Source organism: Lupinus angustifolius, chromosome LG13 (assembly GCF_001865875.1).
Source record: "Lupinus angustifolius cultivar Tanjil chromosome LG13, LupAngTanjil_v1.0, whole genome shotgun sequence".
Lineage (NCBI taxonomy): Eukaryota > Viridiplantae > Streptophyta > Magnoliopsida > Fabales > Fabaceae > Lupinus > Lupinus angustifolius.
The window spans coordinates 16735514-16761460 of NC_032021.1; the positions used below are offsets into that span (position 1 = coordinate 16735514).

General features: G+C 30.8%; 3 protein-coding genes across 4 annotated transcripts; 2 read left to right on the top strand and 1 right to left on the bottom strand.

Moving 5' to 3' along the window:
* LOC109325537 (pentatricopeptide repeat-containing protein At1g62930, chloroplastic-like) lies at nucleotides 1-1866 on the top strand. Its single transcript, XM_019557958.1, has one exon. The coding sequence runs from the start codon at nucleotides 151-153 to the stop codon at nucleotides 1642-1644; it is 1494 nt and encodes a 497-aa protein (XP_019413503.1). The 5' UTR covers nucleotides 1-150; the 3' UTR covers nucleotides 1645-1866.
* Nucleotides 9867-12462, top strand: LOC109325782 (transcription factor DIVARICATA-like). 2 transcript variants are annotated; one of them, XM_019558342.1, is made up of 4 exons: nucleotides 9867-10550; nucleotides 10585-11121; nucleotides 11621-12119; nucleotides 12161-12462. In XM_019558342.1, exons 2-3 carry the CDS (start codon nucleotides 10670-10672, stop codon nucleotides 12093-12095), a joined length of 927 nt encoding a protein of 308 aa, XP_019413887.1. In that variant the 5' UTR covers nucleotides 9867-10550; nucleotides 10585-10669; the 3' UTR covers nucleotides 12096-12119; nucleotides 12161-12462. The 2 variants fall into 2 exon arrangements, with proteins under 2 accessions (XP_019413887.1, XP_019413886.1); XM_019558341.1 differs by having other exon boundaries at nucleotides 9868-10550; nucleotides 11621-12462.
* Nucleotides 21780-25183, bottom strand: LOC109325881 (glycerol-3-phosphate 2-O-acyltransferase 6-like). Its single transcript, XM_019558478.1, has 2 exons — nucleotides 24452-25183; nucleotides 21780-22762 (listed from the first exon to the last, which is right to left on the bottom strand). The coding sequence occupies exons 1-2, from the start codon at nucleotides 25067-25069 to the stop codon at nucleotides 21893-21895; spliced, it is 1488 nt and encodes a 495-aa protein (XP_019414023.1). The 5' UTR covers nucleotides 25070-25183; the 3' UTR covers nucleotides 21780-21892.

Consider the following 25947-nt stretch of genomic DNA (forward strand, 5'->3'; position numbering starts at 1 on the left):
CAAATGTAATTTTCTCTTTCTCTCTCAAAGTTTCATTCTTTTCTTCCTCAAATTCAATACCCATCTTTCCTTCTTAGGTTTTTCTCTCTTTCTCTTCATCCAATTCATCTCAATAACCCTCTTAACGATGCTGTTGATTCCTTCAATCACATGCTTCATATGCATAATAAACCACCCATCTTTCAATTTAATCAAATTTTAGGGTCCATTGTGAAAATGAAGCATTACCCTATTGCTATTTCCCTTTTCAAACGATTTGAACGAATGAGAATTAACCCTGATAATTTTACTTTGAACATCTTACTCAATTGTTACTGCCATTTGGATAAAATGGATTATGCTTTCTCTGTATTGGCCAAAATTCTGAAATTGGGTTATGAGCCAAATACTATAACCTTCAACGCACTCATCAATGGTCTTTGTCTCAGTGGTGATATTAAGAAAGCTCTTCAATTTCATGACACTGTGATAGGACTTGGTTATCGGTTAAATGCAATTACTTATGGGACTTTGATCAATGGGTTATGTAAAATAGGACAAACAGAGGCTGCAACTCAGTTGTTGAGAAAGATTGAATCGAAAGTCATGAAGCCGAATGTGGTAATGTACAACACTATCATTGATAGCCTCTGCAAAGATAAACTCATAACTAGGGCCCTTCATCTATATTCCGAAATGGTTGTTAAAGGAATTTCTCCTGATATTGTCACTTATAGTTCTCTAATGTATGGTTTGTGTATCGTGGGTCGATTGAAGGAAGCGACTGATTTGCTAAGTGATATGGCAATGAAAAACATCGACCCGAATATCTATACTTTCAATACATTAGTTGATGCATTTTTTAAGGAAGGAAGGGTCACAGAAGCTACGAGTTTGTTAGCTGTTATGATAAAAGCTGGTGTGAAACCGGATGTTGTTACTTATAATTCTTTAATCGATGGTTACTGCTTAGTGAATGAAGTGAGCAAGGCAAAACATGTATTCAGCACTATGCCTCAAATGGGAGCGACTCCCAATGTTCAAAGCTATAGTATTCTAATTAATGGATACTGTAAGCTTAAAATGGTGGGTGAAGCCATGAATCTCTTTAAGGAAATGCAGCGTAAAAGTATCACCCCTAATACTGTAACTTACAATTCTCTTATTGATGGTTTGTGCAAATCGGGGAGATTATCTCACGCATGGAAGCTTCTTGACGAGATGCATGATCGGGGTCAACCTGCCAATGTTATTACTTACAATTCCTTATTAGATACTTTATGCAAAAATCATCAGCTTGACGAGGCAACTGCGTTACTCAAGAAAATTGAAGACCAAGGAATTCAGCCAAATGTGTACACATACACTGTACTTATTCACTGGTTATGCAATGTTGGTAGAGTTGAAACTGCAAAACAAGTTTTTCAACATTTTTTGATTAAAGGGTATCACCCAAATGTTCGGATATGTAATGTTATGATATGGGGGCTTTGTAAAGAGGACTCTTTTGATGAAGCATTGGCATTGAAGTCAAAAATGGAAGAAAATCATTGCCTCCCAGATGCTGTAACTTTTGAAACAATTATTCTAGCTCTCTTAGAAAAAAATAAGAATGAAGATGCAGAGAAGCTTCTTAGTGAAATGATAGCTAGAGGGCTACTGTAATGGTAAATGGTTCCTAGTTACACATTAATATATGTTTGCCATGTACACTTACATGGTTGTGAAATTGCTTTATCAACATTTAAAGATTTATTCCTTCACTTCTCAGTGTTCCATATATTAAACCAAGCTGAAACTGACTTTGATTATTTGGAATGCTTTATATCTTATGGTTAAATCTATTTACCCCAAATTGTAGAAAGTAGAATCAGATGTTTTTCTGTTCTTTTTCGTGTCTATTTCTCGTGCTTATGTGTTAATCATTCAAAAAATAAATCTTGTGCTTATTTTACAGAGAAACTGAAAACTTCAAATCAAGCATATTTTGGTTGCATCATGAAAGCTATATTTTGTGTTTTTCTGATATTTTCCTTGAGGCCATTCCTGCTAATTAATTGGAGCTTTTTAAAGGCTGTTGTTTATTATGTTGGTAATTATTTCAGGAATATGTGTCATAGTCATCACCTAAATTTACTTTTTGAAAAGAATGAAAAAATTGGAAACAGTCTCTTTGCTTGTGAGGGTAAGGGTGAGAGTCTCATCCATAAGCCGTTCTTTTAAAAGAATGAACAAAAGAGATATGAGAATGGGGATTGTTTAGAAGTCTCAGATTCTAATATTCTACTTTACTTATGGTCATTTATTGGGTTGATATGTAACCCATTTCGTCATTAGACTATGAGTATCATGTTGATATCAATTCTTTGTATAGTTGGTTACTTCACTCTATTGATATCAAAAACTAGGATGGAGTTACATGTTGCTTGTGATTTTCAGATTAGTTCACCTAATATATGCAAATGCTTGTGAACTTTCTTGTTTTGGATTTTGCCTTCTAGGAAGTCCAAAGCTCCCTCATTTTTTTGTATATATTTTTGAAATTTGCTCAATGTCTTGTTTCAGGATCAGAGTGCAGTTGAGATTTGGTATAGGTTCTTAGGATTAAGGATAATTTACTTAAAGACTTGATATTTAAATGTTGGGTATTTGTTTTCTGTTAATGATTTTTATGTTGATTCTGTTTCAAGAAATGATAATGTAAATTGCTGATTTTTTGGGTGTAAATGGTACTAGGATAGTTGTATAAAGATTTGTATAGTTTTTTTTGGTCTTTGATTTGAAGAAATTTAATGCAGTTTTTATTTTATTTTGGGTATTAAAATGTTGAGGGTGTTGGTTTTGCTTCTGGTTGTGGCAAGTGATCATTAACTTAATCAGAAAAGTGATTTCCTCTTTGAATCCACGTCGCTTCGGTTCATGCCATACTCAAATGTTTTTCTTAGTTCTGTGAGTTTTCAAGCTAAGCAATGTCATGTGACTTGATTTTTTTTATCTTTATACACATGAGTCCATGTATGGAACCCAGCAGCACATACTTAAGGGACCAAGCCCCTTCTAGTTGATTGATTCAGCCAACACATTGGTCTCAATTTACTTAAATTGACCTAACTTTCTCTTGTATATTGTGAATGTTCCCGGCTCGATCTATGTTTTCAGGTGCTTCTATGATGGCAATGGAGAATTTGAGTGCTCGATATCGCAAATATAAGGTCAGAGAATGTGTCTCTCTCTATATATATGTATGTAACTATGTACAAAAAGAGCGACGCAGTGCACGAGACTCCTACTTAGTGGGGTTTGAAGAGGGTAGATATATGAATGTAGCCTTACCCTCGCAAATGAAGAAGCAACCTTACTCATGCGCTGAGATGGTAGAAGCAACCTTACTCATGCGCTGAGGCTCACACTGCTATATGTATATACATGTGGAACAGAATAATGTGGAATACACATGCAACAGAGGCATCTTGTATATACCAATGCACTGGTTTTTTTCTTCCTGTATTCTTGCCTATTTTTCTATACACATGAATCTCAAAACCAAACCTAGGAACACATTCTGGCAAAATACCCTGCAACAGAAAACATTTGTATTTAGACTATTAGAAAATGCTAAACATGATTTTCTGCAGGAAGATGTCGAACTCATGGCCAACACGGACTTAGAATCAACACCTAAATTAATTCAAAACTTATCCATACTTGACACAAAATTGGTTTGAATCTCTTATTCCATTAGATTTAGAATCTGGTTGCTTACATCAAATTATTATTCTGTTTTATGTTCTGACCATCTTGTTCTCTTGCATTACCAGATGGAAAAGAAGAATATTCAATGAACTGATAAGCCATGGTTCTTGCATCTTATGAAGACAATATTTTCATTTGAATGTTTCATTAATACCTAAGAGAAGTTCTTCCATGTTATATATGCTGAATTGCTGACATATAATTAGTTATCTTTGTTGATGTACCTTCATCTTGTAGGAATCCAACCACATGTTATATTATACCATTGAGACCTGCATCAAACACTTGTTATAGTATTTTGACCACCTTATTAGATGCTGACAAGTCTTGTACTCTTCTCAGGTTTAGAACTTCATTGTTTTCCACTAATAATCTTGTGGTTGCTTTAGATTTCAATTACAATCTAGAATAGAGTAGCAACATGATGGTGTTTCTCTAGGTTTTGTTTTAACTTTGTTTCAACTTTGTTTCTTTAATGAAATAGGAGCTTCAATGCTTGTCTAGATTCTAGAGGTGTCAAAACGGGTTACCCGGGCGGGTTTGGGCTAGCCCCATCGGGTTTCGGCTAAATCGGGCCGGGTTAAAAAGTCTGTATACAATTTTTGCATATCAAATTGTAGTCCAAACCCACCTTAAGCGGGTTGTGGCAGACCATCTATTTAATATATATATATATATATATATAATTTGATATTAATGTATAATTTTTTTAACACACTTCCTATGCCCAATATAACCAAACTTATAGATCTAATTTCTTGTTTTTTGAGTTACGAAGTGAAGTCCATATAAATAATTTTTAACTAACTCATTTATTAAATATATCATTTTTATTGGATTCTCACTTTATAGCACAATATAATTTGGACTTTACTATAGTATATAAACTTTAGACACTATAAAAATATATTATCTTTTGTATATTCTTTATCAATATTTTATTATGAACTATTATATTAAATTTGGTTGTGTAGAGTTCTCTATGTGAAAAACTATGTTGTCTTTTAGTTTTGTTGCAAAAGTTATTTTCTTTATTATGTTTTTATTGTAGAAGTTAAATTTAATTAGGTACAATTTAGAAATGAAAAGTGAAATCTATATGGTTTAATGTCTTCTAATTTGATTTGATACATTATTTTTTATAGGGCTTAAAAGTATATTATGCAAAATAGGAAAAATAATATAATGTTTAACTTTACAACATTATTATAATTTATAAATATTTATGTTCTATTCAAAGTTCATAATATAATATTTATTATGTATTTTTTATTATAAGTTATTTTGTAAAATAAATTTTACCTAAGGCTTATTACCAAACGAAAGGTTTCAAAAAAGATTAAAAATAAATAAGGAAAAGCGAGTAGCTTGAGCTCGCCCGGTCCGAGACCGGTTTTCATATAGTCCGGCTAGGCCAGGCTGAAAAGTTCGTATGCAATAAAAAGTATCTAAAATGATACTCAAGCCCTATAAATTTTCGGGTTTTGGCGAACCGGCCTAACCAGATTGACCCGTTTTGACACCTCTACTAGATTCCAATTACAACTTGGACTTTGCAAGGTGTAGTTGAGTAAGTGAAGAGCAATTATGAAAAAATTTCCAATTTTATCTTGTTGCACTGTTAATAAAATAAAGTGTAAACAACTTAATTATTTTCGGGTCCAAACTGGTTGTTAGGGGTGAGCCAGTCTTGGCCCTACTCACTCATTCGGTACAACTTGATCATGATCAGATCCAAATAGAGTCAGGTCTCATTGGGTATAGGGTTGGGTTCTGGTTTAAAGATTAGGCCCAATCAATATTTAGGGTGAGGTAGGGACCAAACGACTTGTCCCGACTCGTCCCATGGTCACTCACTCATCATGTTTGTATGTATCTTTATTCAATGTGTAAAGAGTAATGTCACATTTTTGGTCGAAAATATCATTGATTCTCTAATTTTTCATCAAACATACATGATTAATAATATATATACATATATCATTTTATATGTCAAATTACATATTCATAATAATAAATAATATTGAAAAGATTTTATCCAAAATGAATATACATTATATTTAATTGTGTCTAGGTCGGGTTCAAGTGTAAATGTTGACTCGATCAATATTTAGAGTTGTGTCAGCTTCAGGTTTACGATCGAGTTCAAAAAATGATCCGACCAACATTTAGGGCTGAGTAAGGACAAACTTTAACTCACCCCAAATTGGTCCATGCTCACCCCTCCTGGTTACCTAATGCAACCAAAGGTTAGAGGGAAAAAAGACTTTGTTTACTGTTTGTCCATGACCTCCCTAACTATGAAAACTAGGGTTTCAGGTAAGTATGAACCAAAAAAATGCTATAACTCATGAGCACAAATGTATGAGAAAGCTATATTTATAGAGGAGTAAGTTATTTGTTTTGCATATTATATTTTCCCAAAGTATCTCACACACAATACATTTTTCTCCAAAAATATAATATGTAACATTGTTTCTTTGTTCTCTTAATAGTCATTACCTATATGGCCATCACACACTTGTTGTTATGAATCCACTACCGAACTTTCATTACCACCGCAACCATAGTCACAAGCGTCACTATGTCTTATTCAACCATATCCTCCTTCCACCTCTTGTGACAAACACCCTCATGAAAACTTCACCGCCTTTTGTCCTCTTCGCCTCTGCAAGCATCTCTCATTTCTCTATCCCTCATCTCCCCATAAACCACCTACCTCCTCCACTACTGCCGCTCTTAAAGCCATTTTCCAACCCAACACCGGCCGAAACAAAAAGCCTCCTCCGCCTTCCTCATCCTCTGTTGTTATATATCACTGAAAAGTGGTAGAAATGTGGGCTTATACCAGGTGGTTTTGTTGTTTGTCATAAGTTGTAGTTTTGAGTACATGATAGTTATGGTTTAAGAATTTAGCCTTAGATATTAATTAACCAAACCTTATTACATGTGACTTACTCCAAACCTTGGTTCCAATAAGACATCAACTCAGCTTTTCATATTGATATTTTATGTCAATTTAAATATAGTATAATTAGAATTTACTTTGAAAATTTGGAGCTTTCAAATTTTGTGCTTATACCAAGCTTGAACTTTAGCTACTATTTAATTTTTTAGCGATGATGAGACATTTGAATTTGGGTTTAGTAAAGACACCAAACAAAATGTTTAACTATATAAGAAAGAACAAAATAATTTGTTAGAGAATAAATAGAAATAAGATTGTAGTATAGTTGACATTCATGTTTAAAAAAAGAATAGTTGCAGATTCTGTTTATAGAAAAGCTAACCGATAAATTGTTCTAAGTAAAATATCGAATCAACTTATTACAAATAAGTATAAAGAGTTATCATATCCACATGAACTTGAGTGATATTAGGCTATTCGACAAGAATTATAAAATTAAGATAATAGGTTTATCAAAAGTATTCTTTACTTTGAAAATAAATAATTATAAACTAAATTTAAAAAATTAAATGTGATAAAAGTGTTGAGATTAGGTTTTGTCATATAACCTTTCAATACCCTAACGATTTAAGGGACAAAATTATCTATACTTTGATTTTGTTAATGTTATTTGTATCTAACATCATTAGTGTCCTAAAGAGAACATCAACACTTTATTTTCCGAACCATCAATTTCCCTAGTGATTTGTAAGTGAATTTAATAAGCTTTGAATATTATGTTGAGTAATTAATCTAACTCTAATTCTAGAAATTAGACCTACTAGATCATATAGTATAGTTAAGATTTAAAAAAAATGTGATTTTCATCATCATATTTAACATCTAAAATCATATTTTAAATAATCAAACTAAAACAAACATGAATAACAATAATAAAATAAAGAAATCATTGCATAGAGGTAAATATGTTAAAAATAAATCAAGATAGATACACTAAAGTGAGTAACTAACAAGAGATGAGTTAATTACTCATTAATCACCACAATGAAGAAGAAAAGATGGAGGCCCTTCATGGAAGAACACTAAGATGAGCTCCATGAGGTTATTATGTTTTCAATCTTCAAGTCTCTCTCCAATCAAAATCCCTAAAACTTCAATATGAAACCCAAGAATTGGAAATGAGAAAAGGGCACAAAGTTCCCACAAAAATGAATGTTTTTTTTTGCCTCGAACACTCTCATGGAGCAACAATCTCCATAAAAGTTTGGAATGATTATCGATGAGAAAAGAAGTCATTACTAACATAACTTATCAATGGAAGGAAAACAATGTATCACCGTAATGAATGTCTCGGAGAGTAAAACACAATGGTATAAGGGTACACATCTACCGTCCCACACTTTGTGCCACTTCATGTCTCATGGGCATGTGATTGGTTAGAAAAAAATATATTTAAGTTAAAATTTAATTATTAAATATTTTTCTGACCAATCATAAACTTATGGTACATGGAGTGACACAAAGTGTTGGACAAAAGATGTGCTCCCGTGGTATAATCACCATCAAAATGATTGTCGATGAGAAAAGAAGTTAGTACTGTCATAATTCATCAACAGGAGAGAAGAAAAGCATTACCGAATGATCATCAGTGTGAGGTGATACCAATATATATAAAATGAAGAAAATAAATTTTTGTATCGGAGTATGTGTGTGTTTGTTTATTTGGATGAGTCTTACATGAATTTTGGAATTATTAGGTTGAAGAAAAAATAAATATTAACAGTAAGGTGACAAAACAAAGGAATATGACTAATCAGAATTACAAATTTTTGATATATCAACATCAAAATAGTGAACAAACATGTCATGGAGGATGAAACCACTCTAATACCATGTTGAAGTTTATGATTGGTAAAGATTGGTTAAACTCAAGTATGAGTTAATCCAAACAATTTAGTATATAAGCAAAAGTTTTTATAAACAATAAGATAATAAACTCAAAAAATAACTAATAGGATAACCTTAAACTAAAAATATACTCAAATAAAATGAAACTAACCAAATGATAGATAAAATTATTATTTATCAATTCAAATATATTTAACAAATGCAACAAAGTTCACCTTAATTTATTATTCTAGCTTATCATCCTTTAATTTTAATGGTTGTGAATGTACAAACATTTGTGAGTCTACAAACATTTGTGGAGACATATGGGTTAAGATAATAATTAGGCCTAACAAGCCTCAACTCGTTCACCTACTATGAAAATTAGGATGAGTGCTCCTAAACTCGAAACATGGTGTAAAAGCATGTCACAAAGTTGGAAAATTAATTGATATTAACTCATTCATAAATAATCATTCTTGGAAAAATCTATGCTCAATATTAATTATTTTTTGGCATGAAATAAAGAGTTTTGTCAAGTATCAAAGTCTAAACATCTCATGCAAAATATGATCTAGGCGTGAGCGATGATAGATGATAGACAATGATCAAATATAATTCTTATAAAGGTTTGAATCTACCTCATTTTTCAAGCTAGATTTTTATTAATCAAAGCCTAACTTTTGCAATGAAATCACAATCTTTTATTCAAAAAGTCTAAAATGTATGAACTGATAATGTAAACATTTATAGATAGTTAGTACATTATTACCATTCATTTGCAATACTTTTATTTAAAAGTCAATGATGATTAAAAATTAATGATAAATGACAAAGTAACAATATAAAAAATCTTTACACTATCGATATATATATATATATATTTTTTCCCTTATTCAAATATTAATACATTAACTTTCAAATAGTATCTTTCAATTGATGGTAGGACTCTCCTTTCACATGTTAGGATTTTTACCTAACCCATGTAATTAAGAAGTACTATATATTATTTGCATGATGTGAATGATGCCCTTGACCAAGATTACCAATTTGCCCATATTACTCGACCTTTCATTCATCTTACAGTCACCAAGATTGTCCCTTTCAATTTGTTCTTTACAAATAGATTTTCTTCAACAATTATCTCAAACTATGTCTAGCACCAACGATATTAAAATATAAAAAAATAATAAAAACTTAATTTTTTAATTAATATGTCACATTTTCATTAGTATAAAATATTATCTCGACATATTCTGAGACAACAAATCGGTGTTCTTCTCTCTCTTCCTTTCTACACTCTCAGCGCCCACAAACATCCTCTCCACCAATCACAACTGAACTCCTTTGACCTCTCTCTCTCTTCTCTCTCTCTTCACTGTTCCATAGATCGCTGTCTCTGAAACAGTACATACATATGAGCTGACACATTTATGTTCACTCATTCTTACTCTCTCTACTCCTTTTTCCCACTCTCACTATCACAATCTCTTCTTCTTCTTCAAGTTCATATCTTTTTTCCTTTTCTCAATTACCCTCTTCACTACTTTTCTTCTATCTATATTCATTCACCACAATATATATATATATAATATATAGTATCTTCAGTTCTCTTTTGAACCATACCAATTATTAAGTGCCACACTCTTTTAATCTTCAGGGGTTCAGATTCTCTTCCAAATTTTAATATGGGTTTTTTCTTTTAGTTTTTATTTATAATTATTTGTTTTCACTTAGATCTGAATAGTTTTGTTAAGGGCTTATGCTTTGCTTATGTTGAATTTAGTATTTCCTAGATTCCTCAAGTTTGTGACCAAGTGAAAAATGGGTTGTAGATTCCTTCCAAATGGTTTTTGATTATATGCCTTTTTGGCCTTAAGAACATTTACTCTTCTGCCATTGTTTATCTCACCCTTTGAAGTTTGAAATTTTTCATAGTGTGTGCATTTAATATAGTTGATATTCGATAAAGTTCTAAGTTGTCTGATAAGAGCTTAACACAACCTTCACTTTTTATCCGGGATCACGACATGCTTTGTCAACAAAAGCATCAGCATAGGAGGGTTAGGGTCTATATGTGACATCCTATAATATTGTGTTGAAAAGGTTTATATTTGCAATTAGTATCTAGATTCTAGAAAAATGAATAGGGGAATTGAAGTTCTATCTCTAGCTTCCCATCTCCAAAATTCCAATTGGTTGTTCCAGGAAAGCAAAGGAGGAGCCCAATGGACACCACAAGAGAACAAGTTGTTCGAAAATGCTTTGGCTTTCTACGATAAGGACTCGCCGGATCGATGGCTGAGAGTGGCAGCCATGATTCCAGGCAAAACTGTTGCTGATGTGATCAAACAGTACAAGGAATTGGAAGAAGATGTAAGTGTCATTGAAGCAGGTTTAATCCCAGTTCCTGGTTATAGTACTAGTTCCTTCACACTAGAGGGGATTGAGGTCGACAATCACGGATTCGATGGGTTCGAGCAGTTCGAGCAGTTCGAGCAATTTTATAGTGTTGGTGGGAAAAGGGGTGCTTCCACTAGGCCATCTGAGCAGGAAAGAAAGAAAGGAGTGCCATGGACTGAAGAAGAGCACAGGCAATTGCTTATCATAACCCTTTTTTCGGTTTGTTTAGTAAATAATTGCATAGTTGATGGTACTTTTAGTACTTCTGTCATATACTGTAAGAGTTTCTATACATTGTGAAGTACCATAAATTCGTATGTTGTATGCACTACATCGTTTGTAGGGCTAATGAGAGAATCCGGTAACTATGTTTCGTATATTGTTCCTTCATATGTGATATTTAGATTAATGATTATTAGTTTGTCAAATAATGGAGGAAGAAATGAATCCTTTCTTTGCTATGATGTTAAACAACTTTAAAGCTTAGGTGCTTGTTTATAGGATTTGAACTTTGGAACTGATTTATGTAGTTGGATAAGTGTTTTGAAATCAGGTTCTGATACATTAATATATGACACTGCTATCAGTAATGTTTTTCTTGTTGCACTATTTTGCATATTGGCCTCAATCTCAAGGAGTTTTGTTCTTTCAGTGTTAATGTGTGATTATTTTTTGATTATACCACCACAGATTATTTCTGCTTGGTCTTAAGAAGTATGGCAAAGGGGACTGGCGAAACATCTCTCGGAAGTTTGTGACGACAAGGACACCAACTCAAGTTGCAAGTCATGCTCAGAAGTATTTTATTCGGCAGCTTACAGGAGGCAAGGATAAGAGGAGATCCAGTATCCATGATATCACAATGGTCAATCTCTCGGAAACAAAATCGCCTTCATCGGACAGTGACAGGCCTCATTCTCCCGATCACTCAGCCAACGCTGCGAATCAGCAGCAGAATCAGAAATTGTCTAGCATGATCAAACAAGAATATGACTGGAACTTACCATATAAGAGCATGCCAATGGTTTTCAATTCGACGAATGGAAACAAGTTTGATGCACCAATGCTTGGGATTTCTTCATATGGATTGAAACAACAAGAGCATAGTTTACTCAGAGGCACTCTCCATGGTGGCCAATTTGGACCTTATAATACTATTTTGTAAATGCAACATCAATGAATGATGCATATGATGCAAGTTAGAGTTATGAAGGTACTAAAATGCTACACCTTATTCTGTAATGTTGGATTGCTCCAAAGATGGCCTATGTGAATATATTGAGGAGGAATCAGATTAGTCTCTAGTAATTAGAATCTATGAAGAGATTAGTGCATATCATATTCCCGATTATTAAAATTCGCGGACTAGTCGTCCGAAAGAATCGAAGTTATGAAGTTTGGACTTGTGTAATGTGATTTTCTGATTACATGTTTGGTAATTTGATTGTTGTAGTTTAGATGAAAAATTTCAGTGAGCTAGTATCTGATTTGCATCTTCCTATATAGGCACATGAGTTAACATTTCTACTCTTTATGAGATGCTTCAAATAAATATACAGTTCCAAGTTCATATGTTATATGAAACACAGGCACCAATAATAATATTAAGAGTAAATTACACCGACACCCCCTGAGTTTTAGTGAAATTACACAAACCACCCCTCACTTTTTTTAACTTACACAAACCTCCCCTAGTTTTGTACTTTCGTTACACTGACCACCCCTGTATAAGAAATAAGTTTAATCTTTTAAACAAAAAATGTGATAAATGCAATTAAGTTAAATAAAACATTATATATTGTGTAGACAAGTCTAAATAATATACAAATCAATGTATCTTTATTATTTTTTTTGTTTAACTTAATTGCATTTATCACATTTTTTGTTTAAAAGATTACACTTATTTCTTATACAGGGGTGGTCAATGTAACGAAAGTACAAAACTAGGGGAGGTTTGTGTAAGTTTAGAAAAGTGAGGGGTGGTTTGTGTAATTTCACTAAAACTCAGGGGTATCAGTGTAATTTACTCTAATATTAATGTACTGGTTGTGGATTTTGAAGCAGAGGTTTTGTTAGGTGTTATTTTGTTTGAATGGAGATGTCTAGTCTTCATTTGTGTCTCGGACCAATTAAAATGTGTTATTTAATTAAATAAAAAAATTATAAAAAAAAATATGTTATTTAGTGTAAACTTATTGGACAGAGACACGAAAATACATAATTTTTCGGGACAGATGATCTATGTTCATTCTGTTTAAGACTATAATATTATAACAAGAATCACATATCCCAAAAAAAGTTTATGTCTCCATGTTTCAAACCAAACACATTTCACCAAGTAACAGAAAAAAATACTTTATGTTTTTATGATTTTTATTTTTAATTAGGTGCCACTTTTTTAATTTGATTGATACACAAATTAAACAGCAAAAGTGAGAAAGGTGATCTTTATTCATAATAATATTATGGGTGCATCTTAAAGTATGATTAGAACAGAAACTTTTTTGAGATGTGATTTGTGGTTATTCAGGAACCACATGGGTTTTTTAAGTTGATAAATGTGATGAGTAGTTAAAGTTTTAGGTCCTGTACTAAAAGAAATGTTATTTATGATGAAGCATAATGTATGGAACTATTAGTTATATACATTGTGGTGGAAATAAGATCCTACCTAAAAGTCCACGATTTCAAATAGTTAAATGTTTTAGATTAATGAATATGTACTGTGCATGTCAGTTTCAAACTGATATCTACCAGTGATATTTTGACACATCAATATTCATTATCACCTCTATTTTTTTTATAGTTATTACATAGCAAACATACATGTTTAAGTGCTACATGTTTTATTCCTTTAAGTAAGGTTTCATGTTCGAGTTTTTAGATGAAAAAATATATGTTGAAAGAGTTAGCTCTATATCTGTGGATATTCTCATTCAGACAAAATTATCTCCAATGCGATGATAAATTTGGGAAACATGTGAATTATTGAAAATGAGTCTAAGTGCAATGACCCGAATTCAAATTTTAGAAATAGGATTACTATAACATTCATTTAACCTTTTTGAAAAGGTATTCTAATTGGTTGAAATCTTTAATACTATAGAGTCCAATATTAAAATATGAGGTAAATGTAGATTTGATAATTTATAATTTTTTTATATTTAAAATCTGAATGATTAAAATGTTTAAGGACACAAGTCATTATCTTCATCTATTACTGCATCCTTCTCTTATAATGGAGAGCATGTGGTTTGGGTGAGAATCCATGTACATTTAACACTTAGAGCGTCTTTTATATATATATATATATATATATATATTCATATTTGTATATCTAAAAGTAAAAATTCATATATCTATTCTATTTAACAAAAGGAAAAATATAAAATAACTACTTATAGTGTAATTTAAGTTTACCTATTTTATCATTCATAATTTATAATTTTATATTCAGGTAAATTATAACTATCTCAATGCAAATTAACATTTCTTCTATAAACTGCTAGATATTCACAACATGTAAACTACATATTATACATAATTGGAAAGCAAGTCCAAAAGCTAGTCTTAATAGATATAGTGGTTGTGATTATTTATACTATCTTCTTTTCCATATGTTTTCATGTTTTAACTTGCTCCGATTATTTAATATCGTTTAATATTTTAGAAACTCAATACACATTTATACTTAATATTCTAATTATACTGTTACTCATACTTTTTATCTTTATTGTTTATTTCTTTTTAACTTAGTCTCCAATGTATATTAAATAAAATTATTTTAGTCAAATTATATTAAACATTTAAACCATTTAATGAATTCTTAAATTGTGTAATGATCAAATTATTTGGAATGGAGACAGTATAACTTATTTTTTTCTTCCTAATACGTTCTTTATCACTACTACTATTAAGAAATATTAGTAGTTCAGAGTATAGTAACTTTTTGTGTTGAAAGTGCACCCCAATTTAATATATGCTTCCCTTCATCAAATTTAGGAGTTAGTTTGTGATTCTCTGTTGAATATTAAAAAGTTGTCCTAATGGGTGGAATGATATTTGTTTCAAAGTAATGAATGATTCAGTCACGTGAATTATGGATGCGGATCACATGTCTCAAATAATGTCTCATTCTCTATCTCAAACCAATCATATATTAATACATGGATAAAATAAAAAATTTAAAAGCAAAAAGTAATAAAATAGAATACTTTGATTGACTTAAGATATGAAGTGAGATACCATTTAAAACATGTGATCTGTATCCGTACATTTTTTGGAAAGTGGAAGCACTTGATATGGACACTAGGCCATGTCATCATATGCTTGGTGTGGAAGTGCTGAGTCAGATTGCATTTCTTGAAAGTGATACATAAATGTACTTCATTGCTTTACTTAAGTTCCACCACTTCAAAACTAGTAAGAAAATAGAGTTTAATATCGAATTTTATAAACGGTCATTATATTATTTATCATTTATTTGATTACTTTTCTTCAAGATTCAATAATAACTAAATATAAACAATAAATTATATAATAATAATATATAAAATTCATATATTATTGATATATTTTTTTCCCGAAGAAAATAATGTAAGTTTGTTGACTAAGATTGACATAGAATCTAGACCTATACTAATAGAGAGAGAAAAAAGCTAAGGGCCAAACTGAGTTTGATAAAGAATCTTGACCATTGATCAAACTAAGAGCCACAAATTTGGGCATCTCATGCTATGTACTATCACCTTCTTTTTCTCCCTCTTTGTTCTTTGCTTAAATATGGATTTATTTTATTCTAATCTCTTCTTCTTGAGACTTGGTTTTCATTTATTTTGAAATTTTGTTACTCCTCCATTATCAAATATAAGCAAAAGGAACTTAAAAGAAACAATAAAGAAGAAACAACAAGTAGAACAAACTAATTGTCTTCATGAGTGGAAATAAAAGTAATTGGGACACACCTTGTATACGGTACGTAACAAATTGTTTGAGTAAATAAAAGTATTTTCGTAACAAATCCATTTATTTTATATAAAATTTTGAAAATATATATGACCATAATAAAAGTCTAAAAAGTCACGTAAAGAAGTATAAGATAAATAAAATGTAATAAATATTTAAGAGTAAATGATGATTGAAAATGAATAAGAAATAATATAGTGATAATGTAAAAAATATTTGTACTGTCAGTGCATACATTTTTTCTCTTAAAATAAATGTGAGATAATACAATATCAATTCTCTCGAAACATATTTTTAGTTTTAGGATTTGTATTATGTTATATTTTATGGATTTTTATATCATATATATAAATGTAACAATATAATATCCAATACTTGTATCTTATTAGTTACTCTTACATGTATGTATACTTTAATCATAGCATGGAAGGGCATAAAACTATTGGTTTGTTCTTTCTATTGCTGCTCCAATTGTTAATTTTTGGCACTAATTAAAATTGTTGTTGCTTTCACAACCTTTGTGAAAGACACAATGCCCACAATAGTGGTGGCACTTACAACATTGATCCCCCACATTAGAACAAAAAAACTTGGCAATAATGGCACCTAAAAAGTTTCTCCATGATAAACCACAATCCTCCACTTCCTTTCATTAAAGAAGAATCTTTCCTCCAAGTTGCATAGGAGTGCACTTCAACTATACTCTTTTCTATATTTCATCAAATCCTATTGGTTGGTTATTTATGGGGTGAATTGTATAGCAGATGATCGATCGAAGATCGTGTCACGATAACTGGATGTATAAAAGATAATAACTTATCTATAGTAAATTTATATGTGAAACTAACTAGTGAAATTTTTTAATTTTAATTTTAATTTAATCTAACATGCATTAAATCCAAAATTGTTAAGAATCCAAGAGTTAGCTAATACCAATTTTATTGGTTCAATGGACATATAAATTCACTTTAGAGTGACTTTATCCCATAAAGGAAAATTGCTTAAATTATGAGAGTGTGAGAGAGAGAAGAGGACATGGTACATAAAAAAAGAAAGAAGAAAAATCCAAATGAGAAAGTAAAATTAGTAAGTGGTCAAGGAGATTACCTAACAAGTGTGCCATTGTAAACATTTTTTATAAGCTTGAATAATTAGCAAGGAAGAATACAAGTGTGCCCAGAAGGCATAAACTATGACACAGAAATTTGAAAAAAGGAATTATGATATCTAAGTTGTTGTTTTTTCCATTAATAAAGTGTGGTTGGGAAACACCATGACATGCCAAAAGCTAAGCATTTATGTAGTTAAATGTTTGATTTGTGTAGGTAGTGATTGTGGATACCTCTATCTTCCTTTTGATTTTGATTTTTATTGATTTGAATAACATGTATCAATTTAATTTTTTATGGCACTAATAAGGTTATTTTTTCATCTTTTTTTGGTAAGGAACTATCCCTTTTGAGGTTTGTAGTTGGCTCTCCCAACAAGTGTTTCTCCTAAAAATTGAATATTCGATCTTAGAAATTAATGAGACCTTATATCACTAAACCAACGTCTTTTCGGCGAAAGTAATTTAATTTGAGCTAGGTAGGATTTCAATGGTCAATAAATGTGGATCTTTTTGGCACTAAAACATTTTTTATTAATATAATTTTTATGGTACCCTCAAAACAAACATATCAAATGTTTTAGATCGATTCAAAACCACAATTATTTTTGCTCTCTCTTTCATAATTATCCCAAATTTCAATTTATCCATGATTATAATGACTAAAAGATACATGCTTTTTTAATCAATGATCCTTATATTATTAATTATCACGTCTGAAAAGATTTAAATATATAATACTTCATGTTATACTTCTTGAATTTTGATTTGTTTTTCCTTAACCTATTTAACTTTTAAAAATTGACGTAATCAATTTCAATTATATCAAGAGTAGTACAATTACCTTGAAATTTTACAATATTTTATATAATCAATTATTAGCTATGAATTTTGATAAAATTTAATAGAAGCCCCTAAAATTTAATCAAGATCTTGTCATATGGTTAAAGATCTCCCTTTCAAGTATTTAACATAATTGAATTTGTAACAAGTATCTTCCCTTTGTTCATAAAATAAATCCAGTTTAAACATATATTACAGAAATAAATATTGCAGGACACTTCCCTAACATTTTAACAAACTAATTTGTAAGTTATGGTTATGGATAACTTGACAGAAGTTACTATGTTATAAAGCACACATTTTTTAAAACAAAAATACCACAATAGAGGAATATCAAGAGTGTTCCTTCCTAGCTATAATTTAGTTTAAACCAAGATATATATATATATATATATATATATATAGTTAAGTTACACTAGTTACATTTGATTTAAGAAAATGGATGACTGAGATTAACTTAACTTGGGTGTAAATGAATTTCTCTTCATATACATATATTATACTTGCATGAACTCATCATTCATTTGCTATTAAAATATGTATTTCCCAATCAAATTAGTCCATTGATTAAAGAGTTTGATATATGTAAACTGCCTATCAATCATTCATATAGACTATTTTTACTTAATTATTAATGATCATTATTCCATAAATAATATACGATATATTGATAATGTAAAAATTATTGAAATATTATTGCTTTGATGTTTCTTCAAATCTCAAAGTTACAAGAGAAGGAATGGATCAAACAGTAGAGATAGAATGGGCTCACGTTTTTACAAGAAAAGCATAACCTACTAATGATTGGACCGTTTATTTTGGGTCTTTTGACCCAATAATATATAAAGTATTGGAGAACAAAACTACCACATTTTATATATTTTACATATTTTATACATTTAACATATGTTGAATTGTTTTTTAACATGTGTTTATTAATTTGTTAGTTAGTTAATTAACTAGTTAGTTTACAATATAAATAAAAGTTTTTCATACATTAATAATTTAATAAAAAAAATTCACAATATTTATTTTATGCTTCTGCATTATTTTCGCAATATAAATTGCAGAAAGCAAGAGGAGATTGTTTAGAATTTTTTTGCATGTCAATGCCCATACCAGCATTGGTGAATTTAATAGTTAGGTTACGTGTTTGTTGCATATGAAATTCATATTTAACATAATATCAACTTTTTATGGAGAAAGAGTAAATGGAACCATGCTAAATCTTGTTGGATAAATTATATTCTTTTTCGAAGATGTGTTGTTTTGTTTGGAAGATGCTGAGAGGTAGAATTGCAACAAAAAGATGAACTTCTGAAGAGAAATGTCATTCATAGAATTGAAGAATTGAATTGTGCCATATGCTTGGATTATCCAGAGTTGACAAATCATCTTTTCTCATCTTGTATGCTTGTTTCCTCTATTTGGAAAAGTTTTTACTTTTGGTTAAGAACTCTGATCATTATTCATTCTTCGACTATTGAGTTATTGAAGATCCATGAGTCTTGTTGCAAGAATCTAAAAGGGAAGTCTCTATGGAAGTTGTCGTGGTTTGTAGTTCTGTGGTCAATTTGAAAAATGAGGAATGATGTAAGATGGTGAAGATGGTGGTCGTAAGGAATTGAGTGTAGGAGGTTGTGGGTTCGAGTCCCACCATCAACAAAAAAATGGGAGTTATAAGGTGGTTTGATGGTAGGGTGTAGGAGGTTGAGGGTGGAGTCTCACCCAAAACAAAAATATTAACATACTAACAATTGCCGATAAAAATGGGAGGTGAGTTACATCCAAGTTATGGATTTGATCCAAATTAGAACTTGGTTTTGGTTCCTCGTTTTGCTTCCTCTCTTATGTGGGACCAACTTCTTTAGTTTTTGAAAATTGGTGTATTAATCATTGGTATTGTATTAATATGTCTTGCAACAATATTAACCTTTCATTTTTTTGTATTGGGTGGGTAACCCTTATATTCCTTTACTAAAACTTTGCTTATAAAAAAAAAATAGGATTTACTGTGATTTTGAATTACTCTTGGTGTAATAAATAGGAAGAAGATGTCAAACATATATTTTTCTCCTACATTTTTTTGCCTACTTAGTTTGGGAAGCATTTACAATTGGTTGGGTTTTCAATTATTCTACCATCCAAGGAAAAACACATTTCCTACGATTCTCTCTTTTTGTTAAAGGAAAGAAATTGAGGAACTGGTTTTCAGTGATATGTACACTAAGAGTATGGTTAAAAGCACATATTGTCACTTAAGAAAAAAAAAAATAAGATGACTCGTCATGATTAAAACATCTATTGACAAAGGTAAAACATAGGCCCATCGTGATTAAAGCACCTACTATGATAGTTCATCCCATTTGACCTCTCTATAAATAGAAAACTATGCCTACAAGGGATACTACTTACTCTCACTTTACTTTCTCTCTATAACAAACACATAACTTAGCATCAAAATCTTTTTCAGGTACACACTCAACTCGGTTCAATATGATTCAAGTTTTGTTCTTGTTAAGATATAACAGAGAGATCCAGATTCTAACCAACCGCTTCCACACTAAATAACAAACCGTAATTTAAAACATTGAAACTTTATTCACCTAACAATATCAAAATAACATTTATTAGCCTCCAAGTTATGTCTCAGTGTCTGTCAGATCTGAAGACAAAGGAGGATTAGTTCCAAGTTCCACCATCTAAACTAAGGAAACTCAACATCCAAGCATGCTAGTTCAAGATTTTTTAGCACCACTTTGGCAATGTAACAGAAGAAGAAACCATATACTAACTTTCTCATATCACAAAACTGGCACTTTCACGTGCCTATTTAATTGTTCCACAGTTGTTGTTTCATTACACACATAAGGCCAAATGGTCCCCTTATCCTCCACCTTTTGTGAAGAAGAATGGACCACACACTCTCTTATTTAGTTATACATTATCTCACCATAAATTGCTCCCAAACTAGTTAGGTTTAGATATCTTAACAAAAATAAAATAAAATATTTGGCACGGAGAAATTTATAATCTATAATGATCTTATCCGACTCGAATAAGAATTTTTCATTGGACAATACATCTGGTTCAAAACAAAATATGTATATTATATTGTTAGACTAGTTTTCGATTTTTCTAATCATTTGAATCATTAGATAAAGAAAGTTTACAGTGTTGTCTGTATTCTAAGATGATTATATTGTGTTTTGTCATTTAATTAGTTTAGTATTAAGAAAAGTGAATGAAACAAAGTTAAGAACATTTAGTTTAGGAAGGTATGAATGTGCCTATAAGTTAGCTCAATTGGAATAGACAGCTACACTTTAGTCCAAGTGAATTGAGTGCTTTCTGTTGCATGTGTTAATCAGTCCCCTACAAACTTAGCATACTAACCACTCACCATAATAGCATAAGGATCTTGTCATATATATATATATATATATATATATTATATATATATATATATATGGCATATATCTAGCTAGTGAAAACAATGTTTTATTATGTGAGGCGAAACAACGAAATCTAAGTCATTAAATGATACATATTTCATCGAATTTAAAGTTAGTTAATGGTCATATCTTTACGTAAAAAAGATATCTAAATTTACTTGTTAATTTTGACAATTCATGAATGATGGAATGGATGATATTAACTCATGCTATTTATTTTGGTTTATACATGCTTGTGTAAGCCTTCTAGTTGGATTTTTTGCCAGCAAGTTAAATTATAGTACATAAATGCCATTACTGCTTCATTAAAAATGAGTGTACCTTATGATCCCACATGGTCCTATTGGTACAGAATATTTATGTAAAAATTTAAGACACAATAGTTGTGTACTATATTTCAAGACTGAATCAATAACAGAAACTATAATTGGTATATATCAGAACAACAAGATATACATAAGTTGTTATGTTTTTTTTCATCAGCATCATCACAATCAAATTTTATTACTAACATAAATTCTAAGTGATTTGGAAACATATTAGCAACCAATACAGAATCAAGTAGGGAACTACTTTTGTCCCTCTTATATTTCAAGCTTTATCCTTCTTAGATGGAACTGTTCCATCTGTTCCTGCAAGCATAGCATACTTATCCTTCCTTGTTAAATTGGTGCATTCAAATCCAAGAGTCCTAGCAAGAACCCTTTGAATGTAATTCGCGACTTCGATCGCAGATTTACCTCCACTGCAGGTGAGTTCTGTGGGAAGCTGATTCAAGAAAGTGATCTCATATGTTGGCATAGGATTCATGAACATAAAATAAGGGTCCAACAATTTATGTCCCCTAACTGTTGTCCCATAAAACACACTTTGTTTTGTGTTTATAGCAACTGGGACAATTCTATCAGTTAACTCAGCAAAAAGTGCACTGAACCTTAATAGAAATGGTTCTCTACAAGTTGTTCCTTCAGGACAAATCACTAAGTCACCTTCTTCAAGCAATCTCCTAATATTTGCAGCATCTTTTTCTCTCTCCCTTGAAAGTGCCACAGCTTTTATTGGTGAAATTATTTCAGTGAATTTGCTTATACTATATGTCACACAGCTTATTTTTCTTCCTAGGGCAACTGCTGTAATCACTGGGTCTAAAACTGTTCTATGGTTACAAACAAATAGGACTCCTTTCTGGCCTTTCTTTGGTGCTGGAGGAGGGGTACCCTTAACAGTGACCCTTATTCCTAGAAGCTTATAATTGTACCATGCAATTCTTTCAGGCAAAGGGATGTTGAGGTATACCCTTAAGATTGAGAATATGATACCAATTGGAAGCCATAGGAAAGTTAATAGGGTAGCTAGTGGGGTTGGCCTTTGAACAAACCTACCCTCTTGAAAGATAATTGGACTTAGAAGATTGTTTCTAAGGAGTGGCTCACACTTAATCCTTGGTACCATGTATCCTTCCTGTAAGGGTAAGCTATAGTTAGTGTCTTGATTGGATGCATATATGGTATGTGATAATGATATTTTGATCTAAATCATTCAATTTCGATAGACAAAAATTGTGGTTTTGTATAAATATAGAGCATTTAACTTTGATGTAATTAACCAATCACATCAATGGGAAATCAAATTATAGTAGCTAGTTGTTGATTTATTATGATAAATGATTATTAAATAATAATGTAATTAGCTTAGTGAATTCAAATTAAATGTTATGAGCTACCATGTAATTTTTACCAACAAGTTGATAAATAAAGGGGTTTGTTAAGTTGCATTATGTTAATGGTTTGATCGATTCCTACTGTTTTTATGAACAATGCTTTATTTAAAGAGGTATAATTCGATAAAATCTATGTCTTGAAAGTGATTAGTCTTTAGTTATTATTCACAGACACTTTTAATTCAAAATAAATAAATAAATAAATAAATGTTATTATTGACATTTCAATGATAGTTCACTTTGGAAAAATATCCTTGAATTGAATCTAGGATATTATATAAGATATTTCTCTCCTAATTTTTTTTTAAATTTATAATAGCTCTTCTAAAATCACTCAACCAATAAAGATAATTCCATGATTTCATCTTAAAGAAGTACTGATAAACAAGCACAATCAAAATTTTATGAAGAAAGTCAAAAAGGGATGTCATAAGGATTGTGCTTTCTAATTAAATGACAATAAGAAATGCAATGAGATGTGTTTAACACTTTTCATATCTTTTACATGAGCTACAAACAATAGGGCTTGGATTTTTTGTGTTAAAAGTGGGTTGGACATGAGAAACTTATGGAAAGTGTCTATAGTCCCCAATTTAGAAATAATTGAGTTTGATTTATGCATGAGACATACCAAATTAAGGATCTTACAATTACTAATGTTAAAAAAGGACAATGGGGGACCTCTTATTACACTTTGAAGGTAGTAAATATAGAGAAAAAAAGGAATAGAACAAAGAAGGAGAGAGGTTTACTAATGACATGAAAGCATGGTTACACATAAGCATGAATAGAGGGAGGCTCATAATAGGTGAAAACAACATGTCATGGTCATTAACTCCCTCACCAAACTTGTATTAAATATTGTAAGCCTCCTTACCCATTTTTTCTCTTTTTGAAAAATATACTTCTAACATAGTAAAAGTTGAGTTTTGATGCATAACCAATATAATATATTTTACAATCTCGATCTTTTTCAGCATTGGAGAGAAATAATGTCAAAAACAAAAACAAAGCAAAATACAATAATACTTGTATCCTTTTATTTATATTAAAATTAACATTTTTATCTTTAAAATTAAAAGTAAAAATAACACTTCCCTATCTAGAAACATATTAGAATATGGAAATAACAATGACTTTATATAGTTATGAAATAGAATAAGTACCCTCTACATTACCTTAAGCCTGTCCTTTTATTTTTCTTTCATTACTCTACCAAAAAAATCCTATCATTATGTGATGAAATCTAACATTTCAGAAACATATTAAATAGAATGTATAGGGTGATACTATATTAACACCATTAACTTTTATTCTAGTAAATAATCATAATTTTAAGTCTTCTTCTAAGAGAATTATACTGAAACAATTAATAAAGAGTATTGATACACATTAAATGGAATAAAGGAATATGATTAAATGTTACAAACCTTGCAAATTGACATGAAATCATGATCACTTTCACTATCTCCCAGACCCAAATCAGGCAAATTAGACTGAAATTCTTTCACAATAGCAACTTTCTTATGTTCACCAACTAACACTCCAGGTTCCTTAACAAACCCAGTAACCTTCCCCATTTTTGTGACCTCTAATTCTGTCCCAATAACCTTATCAGCTCCCAAAAATGTCTTAACAAAAGGTTCCACCATCAACCTTGGGCTAGCAGTGATAATGTATCTTTTCCCAAAGGAATTGAACACTCTCCATGTCTCAGGATGGACATCCTCAGCATAGAACTTCGGCAACACCGACCTCGCTACCATCTCAACATCCTTGATCTTCAGCCCCGCGAAGGTGATGAAGATCAAGGTTTTGATAGCGAGGGTTTCGGAGACGAATAAGTACGTGAAGTATATAAAAGGGACGAAGATTAAGAGGACTAGTCCTCTTAAGAAACTTCCTGCTTCAAGAGCAATGAGCATGTAGTAAGGGAAAGCACTTCTAGATACAAGAAGCGTGCCATCCAAGTCTGAAGCCACTGTTTGGTTTGATCTTTGTTGTGTGTTGCATTTTGAGATTGGTTCGAAATGGCGAAAAGCTCCCATGACAATGGCAAAGAAGAAGAGAATGGTTAGAACAATGAGCTTAGAAATGTTATGAAGAGAGAGGAAGAAGAGTGGGGGTTTTTAAAGGTGTTGTTGAACAATTTTTTAGCATGAAAAAAATAATTATAAATATATAATTTTTACACCAAGGATATAATTATGAATATGAATAAATAATTATGAAACAAATAATTATTAATATATAAAGGCAAAACATGATGTAACTTTCACTATGGTGTAATTTCTATTTCTTATTTTGTCCTTCACATTATTTAATTTTTACAAAAAGATCATATAATCTATACTATAAAGACAAAACATGATGTAACTTCTATCATGGTGTAATTTCTATTTCCTATTTTGCACTTCGCATTATTTAATTTTTACAAAAATATCATATAATCATAAATAAACATCACCAACACATTAATTAATTATATCTTCCACATTAAATTGAACATTATCATAAATACATAAAAATTATAACAAATACATTCTAACTCTAAAAATAAAATATATAAAAATTGAATACGTAGTACCATATAATACACGACACACTAGTATATATAATTGCCAAACTACTGCATCAACTTTTTGGTAGTCTGATAAATTAAATGATGCAAACTTCTCATAATAGTCACAAAATTTTTTAACACGAGAAAGTCTATTCTCTAATATCTATTTAAGCATAGCAAAATCTTAGCCAAAATAATCTTTTACGGTAAAAGGCTAACATATATACTTAATATCTTAAATGAAAATAAATTCTTGTTCTAAAAAAGAATTAATAAATAAAAGATCATCATGTAACATTCTTTTTTTATGGGACATCATGTGAAGTTTTGTTTTGGATTGAATGTGAGATTTGAAGATAAACT

Bases quoted from the DNA above. Each gene is read 5' to 3' on its own strand.
- LOC109325537 (XM_019557958.1), top strand. From the start codon at position 151: ATGCTTCATATGCATAATAAACCACCCATCTTTCAATTTAATCAAATT.
- LOC109325782 (XM_019558342.1), top strand. From the start codon at position 10,670: ATGAATAGGGGAATTGAAGTTCTATCTCTAGCTTCCCATCTCCAAAAT. The intron at 11,122-11,620 runs GCAATTGCTTAT...ATACCACCACAG, and splicing joins TGGACTGAAGAAGAGCACAG to ATTATTTCTGCTTGGTCTTA.
- LOC109325881 (XM_019558478.1), bottom strand. From the start codon at position 25,069: ATGGGAGCTTTTCGCCATTTCGAACCAATCTCAAAATGCAACACACAA. The intron at 22,763-24,451 runs GTTTGTAACATT...TTACCCTTACAG, and splicing joins ATTTCATGTCAATTTGCAAG to GAAGGATACATGGTACCAAG.